General features: G+C 43.1%; 1 protein-coding gene across 1 annotated transcript in view; it reads left to right on the forward strand.

Annotated features, from left to right (window-relative positions):
* Positions 1 to 14,472, forward strand: part of NFRKB (nuclear factor related to kappaB binding protein) — a gene marked incomplete in the record, with an annotated part of 1,477,031 nt that overhangs the window by 711,488 nt on the left and 751,071 nt on the right. Inside the window, 1 exon segment of the mRNA XM_044081086.1 lies at positions 5,744 to 5,804. Coding sequence (XP_043937021.1) covers positions 5,744 to 5,804 — 61 coding nt within the window.

The following is a 14,472-nucleotide window of genomic DNA, read 5'->3' on the forward strand; positions in this document are numbered from 1 at the left end:
GCTGTGGTCCAATGAGAAGTCAGTATCAAAAATGGATGTTGGGCCCTCTGCCAAAGATGGTGAATTGGTGAAACTTAATGCTGTTTTTTTATATTTTGGAGGAAGGAGATATTTGTAGGTTGGAACCAGCCTATATCAGAAGAATTTCATCAATATATTACCTGTAAAGGCGTACATTCTTAAACCCAGTTACCGACGGTATGGTCTCATCCTCCCAGGCATTAAGCACTAGATCGGCGTAAATTGGATCCATTTTGGCTCCCATAGCTAAGCCTTGTTTCTGGTGGAAAATTTCTTCATTAAAGGAAAAGAAGTTGTTGTTTTGAACAATTAATATAAGTTCGATGATGGGCGTGATTTTGTTCCTCCCAAATCAGGTGTGCTGTTTTAAATAGCTGCTAACCAACGTGGTCCCTCCCTGATTGGGATTGCTGGTGTAGAGTGCTAATGCATCGTGGGTGACCAAAGTGTGGTCACCGGAGCTCAACTGGACCTGATGCAGTTCATTGAGCAGTAGCCACGAGTCCTGCAGATAGAATTTGGATTGCTGTACTGCTGGTTTCAGGACGGAGTCCAGAAACTCCAAAATAAACTCTGCTTTCATGTGTTTGGATGAACTAATGTGTCTAAGGGGGTTCTCTGGGGTCTCTGTGGATTTTGGGGATCCCGAACAGTTTCCCTAGTTGGGGTTGTCTACCTCCATGAATTGAGATTCCTGAGAGGAGATGGATCCGCCTTATAGTAGACAGATTAAGGTGAGGTCTGTTTTCTCAAATTCTTGTGATATGTGGTCAGTGGTGACCTTGTAACAACATTCTGCTGCTGGCCATACATTCATTTTGCTGATGTAGTCACCCTGTTTCATGAGGAATATGCCTGTCCCTTTGTCCACCTTCATGATTCTAATGTCAGGGTTGATGCGGACCGTGTGGAGGGCAGTATGTTCATCCTTGGGTAGGTTGAACCACTTTTGGTGAGGTTTAGTGCCTAGGGTGTTTCTAACATGTCTTTCACAAACCATAGAAAAAGCATTTAAAGCATTCTTCAAGTTAGGATTGAACAGGCTTTTTTGCTTGAGATTGCTACAGTTGCTGTCATTATTAGTATGGCTCACATTCGTGTCTTCCATTAGCAGTTTAAGGTTCATTTTTCTTGCTAACAGTTTTATATCTAAAATGTATATATGTATGAATGTGTATATATGTATATGTATGGGTGTATATATTTACAGTATATTAATATCTATATGTGTGTGTGTGTATATATGTGTGTATATATATATATGTAAATAAATACGTGTGTGTATTTGTATACGTGTGTGTGTGTCTGTTATATGTATGTGTGTGTGTATATATATATATGTATAAGTGTGTATATAATTTTTTGCTAGGCTTGTAATGGTCTGCAGACTGGGGTTACTTATTGCTTACCTATGAACCTGTGAGGCAAATGTGACTACTGTATGGGATAGAGAAAACCAGAAAATGCTGAAATATTTTTGAATGTACTTTACACCTGCTAAAAACTTCTTTCACAGTTTCACAGGCCACTTGTTTCATGGGCCTCCCCAAACACACATGAGTAAACTAAAGAAAATAGAGAAAATGAATAGGTGTGAAGATGAAAGAGGAATAGGTGGTCAAGAGTGTTTGTGAGCCATTAGCTGACTGAAGAGCAAGCTTTTGTCTGTGAATAAATGACTTTTGAGGCATGGGCGTGACTTGTAATTGCCAAGGTTAAGTTTCATTGAAATGTGTTTCTGTGGTATTTCTTTAGAATTCATCACATAATCATCCTGTTTTAGACATAACTGAGGATGGCAAACTTTCTGATTCTTAACAACCCATACATTACTTGTATTTATGAAAATTGTTTCAGTGGTAGAAGAAGTTTGCTTCTTGAAGACCACCTTATGGTATGCCATGTGTTTTGACTGAAGTATGTAAATACATGCCTTTGCCTATGCATGTACATATAGCTATAAATGGATACACATATATGGATGGGTATGTGTGTTTATGTGTGTGTGTGTGTGTGTGTGTGTGTGTGTGTGTATATATATATATATATATATATATATATATATATATATATATATATATATATATATATATATATATATATATATATATATATTAGAAGTATATCCAACAAAGTCCATGAACTCCATGCCACCATAGACTTGTACTCCCCAGATATAGTCATCCTGACAGAAACCTGGCTAAAACCTCACATTACCAGTGAGCAAATACTCCCTACAGGTTACGGCATACTAAGAGTAGACCGGCTAAACAAAAAAGGAGGTGGTGTAGCTATAATATTTAAGCAGCATCTAAACATCCAGATCTTAAAATCATCAGCTCCACAAATAGGCAATGAAGAAATAATATATACCAACCTCAAAATTAAACAAAACAAAACCATCAACATAATTGGATGCTCCTTCCCACCTGACCAAAACATCCCTCTCCTAGAAAACCTCCTCAGCTGGACTACCCACCATCTCCCCCAAGAAACTATCATCTTAGGTGATTTCAATATTGACTGGCAATCCTGTTCTGGCAACAATCCAACCCATCATGGACACCTTCATGGCTTCACTCAACTAGTCCAGTCACCAACCAGGATAAATAAAAACTCCACCAAGCGCACTACCCTGGATTGGATACTAGTCAGTAAGAGCCTCCAGTCATATATAACAGGCTGCTTATCAGATAGCCTCAGTGATCACTCCCCAACATTCCTACTCAAAAAATACCTATACCAAGCTAAACCTGTCATCTACCGTCAAGTACGTAAAAAACTAAACTTTAACCCACTCACATTCATCTCATCCCTCAAAGAATGTAACTGGCATCCTCTAAAGTACCTCAGTCTAGATGATGCAGTTGAATTTTTTAATACTACCTTCCTGAACATCCTTAATTACCATGCCCCCATAAGATTCTCCAGAACCAAAGCACAACCCTCCCCATGGCTACAGAAAACCACTAAGTCAGAAATGAAAAACAGGGATAAAGCCTGGGAGCACTGGCACAAAACAAAAACCCCCTCAGCTAGACAGAAATTCCTAGAACTACGCAATAGAGTCAAAATGCTAATAAAACAGGACAAATCCCAATACTACCAGTCTGCCCTAGACTCCACACAACACAGCCCCAAACAATTCTGATCCTCCATAAACTCCATCCTCCACCCAGGTAAAGTCAGTACCCCTCCTCCTAACATCCCTCACTCCTCAGAAAATCTTGCTACTTCATTCAACACACACTTCACCCAAACCATACTATCACTAGCTAAACAACACAACCCCCCTCCCCTCCAACCCACACCTTCAACTAGTAATCTCCCCACTGCCTTCTCTTTTTCTCCTGTACCTACCTCCAACATAAAAAAACTCTTAACTAAACTTAAACCCACCAAATTAGCAGCAGACAGCCTCCCAAGTGAATACCTACAAATCGCAGCTGATGCTCTGGCCTACTCAGTATCCATCTTGATTAACCGATCTCTGTCAGAAAGTTATGTTCCCACACTGTGGAAAGTATCACATATAATTCCCCTCCACAAAGGCGGACTCTCCACAGAACTAACCAATTACCGCCCCATAGCTATTCTCTCTCCACTCTCCAAAATACTAGAGAGATGCATACACTCTCAGGTCTCAGACTACCTCCTTACTAACAACCTCCTTTCCAGTACTCAGCATGGTTTCCGACCAAACCATAGCACCACCAATGCCTTACTCTCCTTTACTAACACTATCCTTCAGCATAAAAACAATGGCTATCTCTCCTCTGCTACTTTCCTAGATGTATCTAAAGCATTTGACATGGTCCCACACAAACAACTTATCTCTGTCCTCAATAACCTATCCTTCTCACAATCGTTCACCAACTGGTTTCAGAGTTACCTGTCTGACCTCCAAAAATCCGTTGTATGGCAGAGTGACATATCTCCCCAACTACCTGTCTCCATAGGGGTTCCCCAAGGATCCATCCTTGGACCCCTACTATTCTCTGTTTACACCAATAATCTAGCCTCTGCCACCAAACATGGCACACTCATACAATACGCAGATGACTCGACCATCATCTGCTTAGCCCAGTCCCTACCAAAACTGCAAAAAGTCACACAGGAAGCCTTTTCCTCTGTTGAAACATGGTTGTCCGATGTCCGATTAATACTCAACCCAAACAAAACTAAACTACTCATCTTCCAACCCACCAAACATACTCAAAACAACTCTCACTTTAACATCATGGCAAAAGACAACACCACTGTATACCCAACTGAACACACCAAATTGCTAGGAGTGGAAATAGACAATAAACTAAAATTTGGCATTCACATATCCATGACTATAAAAAAAAGTCCACAAAATACTAGGAGCATTATACAGAAATAAGCAATTTCTCACCAAAGCAGCAAAGATTTCAATAACAAATTCCCACCTTATCTCCACCCTACTTTATGCCTCTCCAATATATACCAACCTAAGGCAATGTGATCTAAACAAGCTAGAGACCTGCTACAAAAAAATCGCCTAATTCGCCACAGGGGCATCCTACCGTAGTCACCACTGTCTCTCACTTGCTGAACTGGGCTGGCTTGAACTCCCTCACCTCCTTCAGTGGTATCAACTCTCACTCACCCACAAACTAGTAAACCATCTACTAAATGTCCCATCCCTCCAGAATCAACTCCAACCCTATCACACCACCAGACCACTAAGATCCAGCAGCAAAAATCACTTGCAGATCACTAAAGCCAATAACTCTGCTGGTGAAGCACTATTCTCTTGCGCCATAGCCAAATTATGGAACTCACTCCCACCCACAATTTCCTCCGTACCATCATGCACCCACTTCAAAACGTTACTAAAAGCGCAACTAAAAACATGCTGGCTATGCCCTTGCAACTCCCACTCTAATATCATCCACCCCATCCAACCATTACCTTTCTTTCCACTCCACTAACTACCTTGATTATAGCAAGCTCAGATGCTCATAAGCCAGTACTTATTATACAGCACAAACTTCTTCTTCTTGTAACATTTGTTAATGTCTGGTATGCACTTCACAGATAAAGATTCTAGTTGTCTACTGATGTACTATGTTCTTCATCTGTAAATATGTTGTAAGTAATTGCTATGTAAATTGTTAATCACTATGTAATCCAATGTAAATACTGTCTGTTTATTTTAACTGTGAAGCTTTTATCCCCGGGCCTCCGCTGAAAATGGACCTACGTCCAGTCGGACACTCCCGGTCAAAAAATTTAAATAAATAAATAAATATGTGTATGTATATATATATATATATATATATATATATATGTGTGTGTGTGTATATATATATATATATATATATATATATATGTGTGTGTGTGTGTGTGTATATATATATATATATATATATATATATATATATATATGTGTGTGTGTATATATATATATATATATATATATATATATATATATATATGTGTGTGTGTGTATATATATATATATATATATATATGTGTGTGTGTGTGTATGTACACACACACACATACATATATATACACACACACACACACACACACACACACACACACACACACACACACACACACACACACACACACACGTATATATACAGATATATAGGGCAGATGAAATAGTTTACTTTGCCTGATCACCATTTGAATACATTTAGGAATCCACCTTTGTTTGGTTAAAACCATGATTTCTTTATTTCAGAAGGACAGACTATGTAGTGCGACCCAGCACAGGGGATGAGAAACGTGTCTTTCAGGAGCAGGTAAGGACGAATTTTGTGTTTGCATTAAGATTATTGGAATTACAGGGATGTTTCCATTATGAAAGGATGAATTTTCTTTATGCATTCTAGAGGCATATTCCAAGGGTCGTCTTGTATGCAGAAGATTGTACTTGTACCAGCTTTGCTAGCTAGCTGTCTTTCTCTCTCACTCTCTCTCCCCCACTCATTCTGCCACTGTCTGTCTGACGTTTACTATTGGGATCAGAATGTATCCGCAATCCGTGAGATTCCCCATCTATTCTCATTTTTTTCTTAAATTGCTCCTTGGGGTGGAACTTGCTGTAAAATTGATATTTTTGGTCCCACCAAGCTCACACCTGCTGCTGTAATGACAGGACCTTGGCCAGAGAGCTGAGGCCCATCATGATGCAGAGAGCAGGTACCAGAAAGTTTTGGGTGTGGCCACCCAACCCAGTGATGGTAGCCCCTGTTGTATTTTGGGGATAATGCATGCATGAACAGAGAAGTGTCACTTTAAAGCAGGTGTTGCCACCACCAGGGGTGGAGTTAAGCCATAAAACAAAAAGGCTGTCATTGTCTGTATACTAGCAAGAACACAAAAACACCCTCATGACTAACTGGATGACAGACCCTTTGGACAGTATAATGTCTGATCAAAGTGAGGATTGATGGTCAGCAGGCAAAAAAAGCTGTATTTTAATAAGTTATCTGTTTTTGCCAATGATTAGTTTTAACTTTTTGTGTTGGCAGGCTTTTTGGTCTGCTTTGGCTTAAAAAAACGATTGCTGTAGTAGTTCTCCACAGATGCTGATGTGGACAGAAATTGTCTTACAAGAGCAGTGTTTAATATGCATGTGCTTTTGGACCCTGATCACTGAGCTGATAGCTGCCTTTTTTGTAGGACATTAATCTGAAAAGTCATTTACAGAACAGCAGAGACAGTTGGAAGCCAAATTAATTTAGAAAAGAGCCTAAGATAAAAGAATTTGAGGAAAGATTTCTTGTGAGAGTGCATGCCCATACATAACATGTCAGCAAAAGCAGTGTTGCACCAGCCGTAACAAACAATATCAGTAAAGGAACATACTGAAATACTAATTATATTGTTAACAGCAGGCTGACCTACATTGATAGGAAGAATAAGTTTCATGGATGGCAAGATTTGAGGATGTAGGATTCCTGTACAAGAGTTACATTTTCTTATTGTTTTGCAAGGAAAGAGAAAGGGGGACTTATGGATCCCTTTAAAGGAAAACTGTCCATTTCCATGGAGTCCTTGCCAATAGTAACTTTGTAAAAGTCATTAATGAGTTTGTCAGTAGAAAACTTGGGATGCATAGGGCAGGAATCCGTAAAGAACATTTCTTGTTGGTGTTTTCTTGGGAGACCTTTGTGTCCTGGATTGAGTTCTGGAACTCATTAAACCTAGCCACAGCTTTCTGTAAGGTTAGCTACCATTCACTTCCATGGTGCTTTCATTGCTAAAGAATAACTTTTAAGACACTAAGGGAATCATCCAGTCAGATGTTTGATGCAGAAAATTCCAAGAATGGGTCTGTGGGACAGATGGAATTCTGTGTGGACTCTACACCATGAAACACCAAATGCACTCGTCAGACACATTGTTTGGTATGGGTATTTTAGCCATACAGGAAATCTGTGTTTTAAACATATATTTAGAAAATATTCTTGTTGATAGGATTACAGGATTTATTGATTGATTTAAAAGAGGCATGAAATGGCTGAGCATTTGAGCCTTCCAGATCCTCTTTCTGTTAAGGATTCTGCACCCTTTGGTGCTCATTGTAATGTCTGCCACTAAGTCCCCTGAAGTCAAATGCAGACTTCAGGCATCTGCCACCTGGGTAGATAGGCAGTGCATCTCTCTTAAAGGCTTCATCTTTTCAAATTGCTTGTCAGTGTCATTGTTCTTAGTTGCCATGTTTGGTGTAGAGGTTAAAATAGTGGGTTTTGATTAGGTTCTTGCAAAGGGTTTGTTTTTTCCCACCTAGTGTGTAGGGCTGTTCTTGTGTTTTCTTTTTTTTGTGTTAGGATTAGTTATTTAGGTTACAGCTTAGAGTTGTTTGGCTGTCTTTTAGGAGAGATAAAGGGTTTAAGAAATGTGTTGTGTGGGCACAAGCTCCCTTTGCAAGGACACCCATGAGCAGTGCATCTCTTTTCTCTGGGTTGGTCATCTTGAGTCCCCAGTTCTATTTCTGTGGGTTTTTGCACTTGCTCCATTAACGAGAGGAGGGCCAAGCTGATGTTTAAGGGTCTCTGTCTTTTGGGTGACTCTTCATTGTCCTCTAGTAAAGGGGATAAGTTGGATCAGGGTTAAAAATAGTGCTCTTAGGACCCCAGTCTCCTGAGGGGACGATAAGTGGTAAGCTCCCTCTTCTGCTTCTGGTCTGCCATATCTGAAGGTTCCAAGACCTTTGGATCTCCCGGTGACCTCAGAGCTGATGATCTTCAGGGATGGTACTTCTGAGCCAATCCTCTCTGGCTTTCTTAACATGGAGACAATCTCCTCCCAGTTCATCATCTCAGAGACAATCTTCTCCAACTCCATTACTTTGGAGCCAGTCTTCTTTGGCTCCAGTTGTGGGCAAGGCTTCATCCACTGCCATTAGTATGCAGAGCTACTTTTCTGAAAAAAGTGACTTCTTTGGGACAGTCCTTTCCCCTTTTATCCCACAGGAGTTTTCACCAGAGTCATCCCTGTCTCAAGCTGTGCTTCCCTGGCCTAGATCTGCAGCCTGGAGCAGTTACCCAGCTTATCTTCCAAGCCTCACCGATTGGCTTCCTCAGCTCGGTTATCTCGGTCCGTTGGAAGCCTGAAGACATTGGAATTGGAGCAGTTGATGCATCCATTTTAACAGGTGTAGATTGAGTTGGGCTTCATCCAGAAGCTATGGCTCCTTTACCCTGATTTCTTCCCATGAGGCCTACAGATCCGAGGGCTTCAGAGCCAGTTATCTTTCATTCCTTTGGATTGGATGTAATGGCCTGGCTGATTTTGATTCCAATCCCTATCTTGTTTTTGTTGACTCTGGCAGTGTTGGAGCTTGGTGAACCTCGCGGCCTACAGGCTAAGGTTGGTGTCTGCAGTTCAGGTTTGACATTTCCTGTTTCATTGTAATCCCTTCCTCTCAGGGCCTCTCGTCTTGATTACTCGGCCCTGGTGTCATTGTCAGGGTAGGGACAGAGATGTTCTGGATTCCAGTGCATCATTGGGATCTCCAGATCTTAGCCAGCTTTGGTTGGCCTGCTTTGTTCTTTGCTTTTGATGTTGTAGAAAGGATGTCAGGAGAATGACCAAGCACACCCAGTGTCCCTCACTTTTCCACTTCCGCACCTGTGACTGCTACTCATCTTGCTCCAGATGGCTTCCAGTGTGCCCTGTCTGTAGGGCCTCTGGCCTCTTCCATTTCCCTCTAAAATTTCCAGGGTAGGAAGTTTTGGTTAAGAGGCAGTTCAACAGCTGGTCTCACCTGAAGAGTCCCTCACTGAGGATACTGACCTCGAGGAAGGAGAGGGGTCCCCAAACCTTCTTGTGAAGGCATCTCCATTGGTGATTTTTGGAGGGAGTTGGACTGCTGAAGCCCTTTTTCTGGTGGAGTCAGCGTTTTTGGAGACCTTTGGAGTGGGCCTATCCATATTTTGGGTAGTTACCCTCTGGATGCACTTATTGACTTGTTTTCTCAGAGGACATGAAAGGAGATGGATATGGTGGAACCTCTCCCCAAAAAGCCAGACAGGATCCTTGCCCCTCCCCAAGGACCGACATCAGTGGAGTAAGGGTTTTGCCGTGGATGTAAACATGGTGGTGCCCACAAAAAAGGGCATTTTGGATGAGAGTTTCTTGGGGCCTGTCCCCCACGTAGGGAATCTTGGGCTTTAGGTCACTTAGGGAAGCATGCATATATTTCAGCCATGTTGGCACTGTTGGCATTAAACTATCCAGCTCACTTGACCAGACTTGAGCCGGACATTGTGTCATAAGTGTCAAGAGTAGTTAAGACATATCAGACTTTGGATTCCCGAAGACTTTGAAGACTCAGCTGTCCCTCCTGCAATCATTTGCTAATGTGTCCACTCATCTATCCAACATAGGCCATGGTATGTCCCGAGTGGTTGGCTCCAGCATCACCATGTGTTGCCATGCTTGGAGGAGGTCTCGTGACTTTGCAGACTACTACAAGATGTCCTTTATCAATGTCCTGTTTGATGGCTCATCACTTTTCGGGCTGGATGTTAAGGACTCTTTGACCAGAAGTAAGCAAGATGGAAAGACTCTGTCTGCCATTGGAGTTCATTTTACTACCCTTCAGCAGACCTTCTCTTGGGAACAGAAGTGGGGAAATGTCTGTTTTCCGGAAATCACAGTAGCCCTTTCAAGAAGTTCCTTCTGAGAATCCCCCTGGCAAGGGGTGTAACCCCAATAGTTGCCGCCCTCACGGCCCAGGCAGACTACAAAACCAGAGCTTCCATGGAAGTTTCACCAGGAGGTCCTTTCAGTAATTAAGGGTTGCCTGACAGTCCTGCTGTGGATGCAGTTGGGGGGAGTCTGCTGGTTCTACACCTACAAGCTTAGAAGGCCATCACGTGGAATGCATGTGTATTGAGAGTCATAGCCAGAAGCTATTCAATTCCATTTTAACAAGTTCCAAATCTAAATCCCAGACAGCTTTCAGATGTGTCACCATGTCACAGAAGAGTAGCAGTAATTGAAATTCAGAAGCTGCTAACAAAATGACTTATCCAAGAGGTCCCACAAAAACAACAAGGCTCAGGGTCTACTCACTGGTCTTTTTGGTTCCAAAGAAAAACAAAGACCTCAGGCCAGTTTTGGATTTGAGTAAGTTGAATCAGTTTGTGAAGCAGACCAAGTTCCAGGTGGTCATGGTGCAATCCATGCTGCTGCTTTTGAGGAAGGACAACTCATTGTGCTTCTTCCATCTCAAGGATGCTTAAATCATATAAAGATTTCAGTCTAGAAGGCTTCTGCACTCAGTTCAGAGTGCTACCATTTGGTCTCAGCACTGTCCCCCCAGTGTTCAACTGTATGGCAGTAGTAGCAGCTCAACTCAGGTTGCAGGGGTTTCTGGTCTTTCCTTATCTAGAATATTGGCTGCTAACGGCCCCCACAAGAGCATCCTTAGTCACACCAGCGACACCTTACTTCAGCTGTGCTGTGCCTTGGGGATCATAGGCAGTTGTCAGAAGTCTCCATCCTGTTCAGATCCTAGAGTTAATAAGTTGCTATTTGGACACTATCTGCCAGACTTCCAGTGTGCAGAACTGGCAGTATTTTTTTTTGTTTGTTTTTTTACAGAAAGCCTCCAGCTCATCTTCTTGGGCTGTTAGGCCACATTGAGGCTGCAGTTTTTAGTTTCCTTGGCCAAGTATCACATGAAGGCTGTGTAGTGAACTGTGGTGGTACAGTGGTCTTACTGAATGTTTGTCAAGATCAGATCATGTGGTGGTTGGAGTCTGCCTTAGTGTCCACCAGGAGACTGTTTGTTCTTCTCCCTCCTCAGGCCATGGTCACAATGGATGCCTCTTGTTTAGGTTGCAGTGGGTATTTTGAACGGAGGACTATCCAGGGAACTTGTTCCAGTACTGAGGCCAATCTGCACATCTGCATCTTGGGGATGAGGGCAGTCCTCCTTGTGTTGCAGGCTTTTCAGGATGTTCTCTGTAAGGGTATTTTTTGTCCAGACAGATAATTTGTTGGCAGTCTGGTAGCTGAAAAATGGAGGGGGGGTTAGTTTCTTATCCCCTTTGTCAGGAGGCCATGAGGTTATGGCAGTGGGAGATTGTCTCAGTGGTTTTGGATTGCAACACGCATCCTGTGGCATTCCAACATATTAGTGGATGATTTAAGCAGGTACATTCTCTTTCTTCATGAGTGATCTCTGAATCTGAATGCTGCTGCTGAGATTTTTGGGGGCTGGGGCACTCCTTGTTGTAACCTGTTAATTTCCCTGACCAACACCAAGTGCAGTAGCTATTGAACTTTATTTCACCCTCAGGGACAGTCACCCAGGGATGCTCTCCTGTATGCTTGGCCTCCAGCTCTTTTGTACGTGTATCCTTTAACCCCATTTGTAATAGTTTCTTCAGAAGGCAGACCATTGCAGAGTGACTGTAATCCTTATTGCCTCCCTTTTGGCAACATCAGGTGTGGTTCCCCTTTCTTTGGCCTTTTCTGAGGTGCCCTCCTTGGATCCTGGATCTCATTCTAGATCAGGTTTCTTATCTGATGCCCCAACCTTCAGATGCTCATATTAACTGCATACTGAATCTCAAGCTGTCAGACAGTCATATATATCTTATCTTCTTCCCATAAGATGTAAGCTCGTTTGGTGTATGCTAATAAGCTGAAGCACTTCACCTTTTCGGCTAGCTGTCAGGGCTTTGATTCTTTTTCAGCTCCCTTGGAAGCCATCCTGGACATTCTCATGGATTTGTTTAACTCTGGGTCCAGTTATTCGGGTCTATATTACCTTTATCGAAAGCTGATAAGAGCGAACACTCTTTGATCAACTCGTAAATATCAAACGCACTAAATAACAGAGACACAGAAGAGCAATTTTTTTTTTTTTCCCCAGAGAATAGATCTCTGGTCCGTTTTCGGGAGTTTCCCATTTCCTCCACTGTGGTGTGACCTTGGAGTTGGTATATTCAAGGGGTGGGGGGGCACTTTATGTTGTGTTTGCATTTGTTTTTGTTTTTTTTTGTTTTTTTTTTTTTTTGTGGAACAGCAATTTCCTGGGGGAAAAAAAATCACTGTTCCGTGTCTTCGCTATTTAGTGTGTTCATTATTTAGTGGTTGGTCAAAGAGCGTTCACTCTTATCAGCTTTCGATAAGGTAATATAGACCCAGTTATTCTCCTATTAAAGTGCAACTGGTAGCATTTCCACTTTTCACGTTAGTAGAAATAATGCGCCATTGGCTGCCCTTAAGATCTTGAAGGCTTTTCTCAAGGGAACCTTTTTCTGTTGCCCCTGCCTGAGACTCTGTCCCACCTTAATACTTGCCTTTCATGCTCCAGGTGCTGGCAGTGCCTCCTTTTGAGCCCCTTGCCGCTGTCAATTTGAAGTTGTTGTCTTGGAAAACTCTCTTCTTTTTGACTACTACTTCCTCCAAATGCTTGTCAGAGCTCCAGGCCCCTCTCTTCAGTCCATTTATATTTGGTCTTTCATAAAGATAGTGTCCTTCAGAACAGATCCCACTTTTCTTCCTATGGTAGCATCAAAGAGTAATTGTAATCAGTCCATTCACCTGCCTGTGTTTTATTTCTGATTTCTTCAACAGAGACAAATATCTACTGCACTGTCTTTATGGACATAGACAGCTGAGGTTTTATTTGGACAGAACAAAGATCTTCAAAAAATCTTATCAGTTACTTGCTTCCATTTCAAAGGCTCAACTTGGTGCACCTGTATACAAGGTCACACTTTCGAAATGGCTGTCTGATTATATTTCCTTTGGGTATAGTTTGAAGGGGAAACCTTTGCATCTGGAGTAGGGACTTCATTTGTCAGCAACCTGTGGGTCTTGGATCCGATATCAGATCCGAGCCGGCAACTATTTATACAGCTATGGATCCGAGCTCCTAGCACTTCCCCTCACCCATAATCCCCTGCCAAACCCAGTTGACCTCAGATCTAGTTTGCCGCTCTTAGAAGAGACAGCTGGATTTCAGAGCTGTTGGCAACTTTCAGGTAAGTTTTCAGAAAAACTTGTTAAAATAGAAAATCTTTCTTTTCTTAAATAGTGTGTGTGTTTAGGATCCCCTTTTGTTAATTTTATTCTTTTTTAGTGTATTTCCTCCCCTCGCTGGTCGTAGTGTGTGTGTGTGTGTGTGTGTTGCTTGTGTTTTTTGGGCCTGGTGTGTTTGTGTAGTTTATTTCTTTTCTTGAAAAATGTCAGAGGCCCCAAAAGCCCATTTTTTCTAAGTGCACCGAGTGTGGCCATAAGCTTTCACCAGCAGATGGCCACACTCGGTGTGTTCGGTGCCTTGGGGTTGAACACCTGTCCTCAGGATGCACGATTTGTGCAGGGTTCAACCCCAGGGCACTGAAAGAGCAGAGGTCGAAGTTGGTCCTGGCGGCACTTTTGCCCACGGAGTCGGCTTCGGCCTCCGCTACTCCCGTGGCACCTCCCCAGCCTGTGGTGGTGACCACTCCTGCCCCCCTTCCTCCGGCCGGGATTCAAACTCCCACCAAAGCGCCGGAGGATAGGGAGGCCAGGAGGGAGAAACGGAGGGAGAAGCACCACAAGCGGCGGGCCGAGGCCTCCGCTTTGGCCCCCCCCAGCTAAGCGGGCTTCTCCCTCCACAGCTTCCAGGTCTCCCCCTCCTCGGCTCCGATCACCTTGTTTCTCCCCGGGACTGGAGGAGGAGACCCGTCGAGGTCATCGAGGTGGCACTTCAGGCCTGCCCCGGTGGCCTCGTCGAGATCCACCTACAGCCTGTCTGATGCAGACTTGGACCGGATGATGAGAAGGTTCATCCAGGCCCAGCTGCAGATGGGAGTGCTCCTGCCTCCCTCCCCCTTCGGGGGGGAGCTCGACACCCTTTTTTGCTCCGATAGCTCCTTCTCCGACCCGCTTTCTGGGTTCGGAGCGCTTGGAGCCGGGCAGCGTTGGAGCCGGGGGTGGGTCGGCGCCAACAGTACT

The sequence above is a fragment of the Protopterus annectens genome, chromosome 8.part0 (assembly GCF_019279795.1).
Source record: "Protopterus annectens isolate FY-2018-M chromosome 8.part0, PAN1.0, whole genome shotgun sequence".
Taxonomy (NCBI): domain Eukaryota; kingdom Metazoa; phylum Chordata; order Ceratodontiformes; family Protopteridae; genus Protopterus; species Protopterus annectens.